General features: G+C 40.0%; 1 protein-coding gene across 1 annotated transcript; it reads right to left on the reverse strand.

The window, feature by feature from the left end:
• Window positions 1–1,557: 1,557 nt before the first annotated feature.
• On the reverse strand, window positions 1,558–6,462 carry LOC307027438 (uncharacterized protein). The gene is made up of 2 exons (XM_079695684.1): window positions 6,370–6,462; window positions 1,558–1,897 (listed from the first exon to the last, which is right to left on the reverse strand). Exons 1-2 carry the CDS (start codon window positions 6,403–6,405, stop codon window positions 1,577–1,579), a joined length of 357 nt encoding a protein of 118 aa, XP_079551810.1. The 5' UTR covers window positions 6,406–6,462; the 3' UTR covers window positions 1,558–1,576.
• Between the last annotated feature and the right edge of the window lie 635 nt (window positions 6,463–7,097).

Raw genomic sequence — 7,097 nt, forward strand, 5'->3', positions numbered from 1 at the left:
CCCAGTTTCTTTAGTCCATGTTGGTATGTTTAAATGTCTTTATTCAGTGCACAACCCAAAGATATTGATTTTATTTGTATAAAAAGAAAAGCAGGATATTTCCATATTTGAGAGATTGAAAAAAAAAAAAGTTGTCCTGATATTTTTGCATAAAATAAAAATGCAGAATATTTTACTGTCCATTGAAAAACCATTAGAAACATAATTAGAATCCCCCTGCGGTCATATTTGATATCAGAGGTGGGAAATAGTGGAGTACAAATACTTTGTTTACTGTACTTAAAGGCCACCTATCATGCTATTTGTAGACAATAGCATAGGTCTCTGATATATACAAAAATATTAAAAACATGTCTATGAAGTGTTTTGCTCAAAATACCAAACAGATCACCCATTCTAGCCATGCCTCATATCCCTCTATTTCACTTCCTGCTTCTAAAGTGCTGATTTGGTGTATAAAGCTTTTAAAAATAAAAAAGGAGGGGGCTGAGCTCATGCGGGACCCGGCAGCTACTGTCTAAACTAAGTACTGCCGTGATGAAACGCCATATCATGGATTATCAAGGATTCTCTCTGAAACAGTATGGAGCTCAAAGGCTTTCTCTCTTGCCGGTTATACCACAAGGTGAGTTCCTTTTTACTTCCTGCTTCTTCACACACATGCTCTCCAGTACAGGTTAGCTCTGAGTGTTAGCCATGCTAATGTAAACACCGACCAATCATATTACGTCCAAAACGCAAATCTGGATCAGCTCCGTTGTAGCCCCGTTTTTAGAGATTTGGGTACGGAGGAAGAGAGAGGGTTTTATTTTCTGGCGCTGCGTGAGTTCCCCGACACACCGGGGACACATGTTTATGTATAAAAGACATCAAAAAGTGCATTTTGCATGATAGGTCCCCTTTAAATACATTTCTCTGGTATCAGTACTTTACTCCACTACTTATTTTTCTGACGACTTGTTACGTTTACTTCTTACATGTTGAACTCAAATACCTGTACTTTCTACTTCTTACATTTTGAACCCAAATACCTGTACTTTCTACTTCTTACATGTTGAACACAAATACCTGTACTTTCTACTTCTTACATGTTGAACTCAAATACCTGTACTTTCTACTTCTTACATGTTGAACCCAAATACCTGTACTTTCTACTTCTTACATGTTGAACCCAAATACCTGTACTTTCTACTTCTTACATTTTGAACACTAATACCTGTACTTTCTACTTCTTACATGTTGAACTCAAATACCTGTACTTTCTACTTCTTACATGTTGAACACAAATACCTGTACTTTCTACTTCTTACATGTTGAACTCAAATACCTGTACTTTCTACTTCTTACATGTTGAACACAAATACCTGTACTTTCTACTTCTCTCATTTCCCAAACAGGCTGGTTCCTTTAGTCTGAATGTGTGTTTGGTGGCGTGATCATTATTATTTAGAGTCATTGCGTGCCTATTGATTTGAACACGATCCGTGTATCCATCATTTCCTGGTCTTCTCTAAAGAAGAGGGACCAATGAAAACGTTGTCATGTCATCTCTGTTTGATAGTAAAAGCATTTTCACTCACAGTCTCTGGCCGTCGTTCTGCGTGTAGAAGCTGACCGACTTGATGGTTGCCACGACGACCACCATGCAGAGCGTCACGGGCACGAACAGCATGATGACGTGTTTGGCTCCGTACTTCAGGGTCAGCTCTTCATCGTCGTCTTCCTCCGCCTCCACCACCACCCGGGGGGGTCGAGGGGGGGGCTGCCCGTTCTGCTCTGGACCGCTGCCGTTACCTCCGGGACCCCCAACCCCTCCATCAGCTCCTCTGGACCGGGCCCGGACCCCTTCTGCCTCCCGAGGGGGGGGCTCAGAGGCCACGTCTGTCTCCTGCTGGTCCTAAACAGGAGAAGAAGGCAAGTTTATTTATACTTTTCAACTCAAGGCAAGTGCTTTACAAAAATGGAAGACATTAAAGGTCCGCTATTATACTGTTTTTCATCAATATATTATACACTGAACAAAAATATAAACGCAACACTTTTGTTTTTGCTCCCATTTTTCATGAGATGAACTCAAAGATCTAAAACATTTTCTATATACACAAAATAACCATTTCTCTCAAATATTGTTCACAAATCTGAAAAAATCTGTGATAGTGAGCACTTCTCCTTTGCCGAGATAATCCATCCCACCTCACAGGTGTGGCATATCAAGATGCTGATTAGACAGCATGATTATTGCACAGGTGTGCCTTAGGCTGGCCACAATAAAAGGCCACTCTGAAACGTGCATTTTTGCTTTATTGGGGGGGTCTGGGGGGGTCCGAAAACCAGTCAGTATCTGGTGTGAGGGTTAGGGTTAGGGTAATGTTTTGAATCGAGTGGCCTGTGTTCGTCGTCCATAACATACGCCTAACCATACCATAACCCCACCACGACCATGGGACACTCGATTTACAACATTACCCTAACCCTAACCCTAACACCAGATACTGACTGGTTTTCGGACCCCCCCAGACCCCCCCAATAAAGCAAAACTGCACGTTTCAGAGTGGCCTTTTATTGTGGCCAGCCTAAGGCACACCTGTGCAATAATCATGCTGTCTAATCAGCATCTTGATATGCCACACCTGTGAGGTGGGATGGATTATCTCGGCAAAGGAGAAGTGCTCACTATCACAGATTTTTTCAGATTTGTGAACAATATTTGAGAGAAATGGTTATTTTGTGTTTATAGAAAATGTTTTAGATCTTTGAGTTCATCTCATGAAAAATGGGAGCAAAAACAAAAGTGTTGCGTTTATATTTTTGTTCAGTGTAGGTCTCAGATATATACAGAACATGTCTCTGATTGGCTCCAAACACCAAACAGATCTTTGCAGCATCATATAATCCCCTCTGGGGGGGGGGGGGGGTTCCTTGGTTGCTGATTGGCTAATGGCTACACAAGCCAAAAAATCGTTATACAAAGATACGATATTACTTTATTTGTCATATCAAGTCTGAAATTTGACTTGCGATGTGCTGTGACGCAAGTTATGACATCATAAAGTGGCCAACATCTGATCAGCTCATTTTCAGACGGGTTTTTATAGAAATGGATCAGGACAAAAAGAGAGAGAATCTTTGTTCCTGAAACTTTCAGAGTCTCTTTACACAGAGGGGACACATGTATGTTGATGTAGAAGAGACATGAAGAAGAGGGGACACATGTATGTTGATGTAGAAGAGACATGAAGAAGAGGGGACACATGTATGTTGATGTAGAAGAGACATGAAGAAGAGGGGACACATTTTGATGTAGAAGAGACATGAAGAAGAGGGGACACATGTTGATGTAGAAGAGACATGAAGAAGAGGGGACACATGTTGATGTAGAAGAGACATGAAGAAGAGGGGACACATGTTGATGTAGAAGAGACATGAGGAAGTGGATTTTGCATAATAGGGGACCTTTAAGAGCATACAACTCATTAGAAACATTAAAAAAGCAAAGATAATGGAACATGAAAAGTTACAGTGTGAGATGTGAATAGTTCAATTAAAAGCAGCGGCAACAAGAAAAGTCTTCAGCCTGGATTTAAAAGTAGTCAGAGCTGCAGCAGAGTTTGTTCCAGATATTTGACAACACCCCAAACCAAAGTCTCACATGACACGTTCTTTTGACACTTTTCTAACCTTTTATATTCCTTTCATCCTTTTTGCATTCCCAGACAACACATGTTCCTGTTTCACTGTCACCCGAACCCATCTTTGACCTTTAAACCACTTTTCCCTGTGTTCCTTCCAGAGGGAGTTTCTCTCCCACAGATTGATTTTCAAGTAATTTTAAGCTTTGGATGTTTGGATGGGGGAGTCATATTATGGAGATGACAAGTAATTGTTCGTGTAGATTGGGAATGGCATGCAACAGAAATATCTCGGTACTGGAGTTATTTTACCAAATCGGCAGAATAGCAACACAAGATGAATTCTTGAAAGTTGTTCTTATTTGTCTTTAGTATGGTTTTGTAATTGGCTCGTGAACAAACAGAGACATTGTGGTTCGCAGTTAACACATGAACCTTTTTTATATCTGGCACATCAATTCTATGTTTGTTTTACGAAACCAGAGATCTTCTGAAAGTCTGTGCCCAGAATATATCACATGAACAGTCAAAATATATCTTTCTTAATGTATTTTAGGGATGCACGATATTGGTTTTTTGAAACCGATACCGATAACTTCCTGCTTCTCAAGACCGATACCCGATAATAATACTTCTGCATTGCATTCGTTAATACAAATAGCAAGCGAACTATCTAACTCTGAAACTTTGAAATAGTCCCATACTACCGACGACATGTTTGTTTACTGTCCTGGCTTCACGGCCGCACACCATTTACGTCACAGCCAGGCATGAGTTAGGGAGCGCTGGATTTGTGAAAAACTCCCCTCTTCCTAAACCACTAATACCACAGTACTGGCAAAACGGGAGGAGCCGAGTGAAAAACAAGCGCCCCTCATCCCAATCCACCCGCACTTTTTTTTTACCCCCAAAATATATTGTATATTATCGGGGCTATTAATACTTTTATCGGGTTTATCGGGATGACGTCATAATTCCTGGACCGATAATTTTCAGGACGATAATTATCGTGCACCACTAATGTATTTATCTGCAGAAGTTCTCAAGTCAACAACCCCATGACATTATGAGTTAAAAACATTCCTTACTAAATGTGTGTGTTTGTTTTTATTGGCAAAAGAACCATGGAAATGGAATTGCACAAATATTACAGCAATCTTATCAAACTATCCATGTTTTCATTTCAGAGATTAGCTGGCAGGTTTGAGTTCACTAGACAAGTTCCTCTGCGGATAAAACGCTACCCTTATCCCGAAGATCTGTCCCGTCATGACAATAAAAGCAGGAGAACTGTGTGACATAAAACGAGTCCAGACACAAAAGACATCACCCAGGGCTGCAGCTAACGGATATTTGTATTATCCAGGAATCTGCCAAAGATATTTTCTAAATGAATACATTGGTCCCAAACCAAAAGATTCTCCCTTATTTACTTTTGTTAAACCGCAGTTAACAAAAACAAACAGTGATTGAAGTTAAATGTCATGTTTATCAATGATAAAAAGCCTCCCCATCATCCTAAAGACATGACAATAAAACGAGTCAAGACACGTGTCAGAAACATGAAGCAGTCTCACCACGAACACAGAAACATGAAGCAGTCTCACCACGAACACAGAAACATGAAGCAGTCTCACCAAGAACACAGAGACATGAAGCAGTCTCACCAAGAACACAGAGACATGAAGCAGTCTCACCAAGAACACAGAAACATGAAGCAGTCTCACCAAGAACACAGAAACATGAAGCAGTCTCACCACGAACACAGAGACATGAAGCAGTCTCACCAAGAACACAGAAACATGAAGCAGTCTCACCACGAACACAGAAACATGAAGCAGTCTCACCAAGAACACAGAGACATGAAGCAGTCTCACCAAGAACACAGAGACATGAAGCAGTCTCACCAAGAACACAGAAACATGAAGCAGTCTCACCAAGAACACAGAAACATGAAGCAGTCTCACCAAGAACACAGAGACATGAAGCAGTCTCACCAAGAACACAGAGACATGAAGCAGTCTCACCAAGAACACAGAAACATGAAGCAGTCTCACCAAGAACACAGAGACATGAAGCAGTCTCACCAAGAACACAGAGACATGAAGCAGTCTCACCAAGAACACAGAAACATGAAGCAGTCTCACCAAGAACACAGAAACATGACAGATACCAATCCTAATTTAAGTAAATTAATCTGTAGCTTCAACCATATCCTCTAATGTCACCCAACTAAAGTCATGTTTCCAGGATAATGAGAAGCAAGGAAACTGTTGTGTTTAATTTACTGACCTCTCATTGAACAAGCAAGGAATCTTTATCTTGAGCCCTGATATGATGAGCATTAACCTTCTTTTGAAACTCTGCTGCAGCCACACTGTCCAGGCTAAGCTTTTCTGACCTGGCTGACATCATACAGACCATAATATGCAGCTAAAGACAGAAATTAAATGTTTAGCAGATCTCCAAGAAAGAGACATACAGTTGAGATGTACAAGCACAGCTGTTATGGGATAAACAAGGCTTAAGGTTGTGGCGTAGTCAGTGACAGTGAAAGAGACTTTGACTGCTGGATCAGCCACACCTTTATTTACAGTGTGAGCCTAACAGAGAGCAAAGAACACAATACTCATTTACTGCATTAACATCCTGATGACACCACAGTTATCAGACTGCTGCACAGTGTGTGGCGTCACAATCTGACTCAGAGAGAGAAACACACACACACACACACACTGACCATGTTGTTCTCGATATCCTCGGCATTGTTCGCCATGTTCGGCTCGGCTGACGCTTGTCCTCACATGCACACCAGATTCTATTGCCCTGTTGAAAGAGAATAGGAGTTTAATATTAAGTTATAGTATATTAAATGTGCATAATAAAAAGGCATAGAATTAATTTACATTCAAATCAAAGGAAAGGTGGCATATGTTTTATAGCCCTGAGTCGCAAATATGTGATTTGAAAATTACTTGACAGTGATTTAAAATCCGAAAACACAAAAAGAGAGCATATTGACTAATATAAATAACATCATACTTTACAATTGTGTTAGCTGTTATTTGGCCCTTCATAATGTTTCATAATTTCAACATTGTTCTGTTTTATTTTGAGATGTTTATATTTTCTAATCATGTGTTATGCCTTGTTTTAACATTCTGCTTTGATGCTTCTACATTCCCAATTTGGGATCAATAAAGAATATCTTCTTCTTTCCTCTGAATTGTAGTGGAGTAGAAGAACAAAGTAGCAACACATGGAAATACTCAAGTAAAGTACAAGTACCTCAAAATTACTACTTAGTTACTTTACACCTCGTCTGATTCTGATGCCATAACGGCAGAGCTTATGTTATTCCTATTAACAGGTTACTAGCAAGGAAGTCAGTGTTTGGTGGAATAGAGATGTAAATACGAATAAAAAAAACCTAGGGTTTTAACCAGATCTAGAACATTAATATATAAT

The sequence above is a fragment of the Notothenia rossii genome, assembly GCF_949606895.1.
Source record: "Notothenia rossii genome assembly, contig: scaffold_691, whole genome shotgun sequence".
Classification (NCBI taxonomy): Eukaryota; Metazoa; Chordata; class Actinopteri; order Perciformes; family Nototheniidae; genus Notothenia; species Notothenia rossii.

Excerpts from the sequence above, each read along its gene's own strand:
- LOC307027438 (XM_079695684.1), bottom strand. The coding sequence starts at position 6,405 with ATGGCGAACAATGCCGAGGATATCGAGAACAACATG. Across the intron at positions 1,898-6,369 it reads AGGATATCGAGAACAACATG|GACCAGCAGGAGACAGACGT; the intron begins GTCAGTGTGTGT and ends TCTCCTGTTTAG.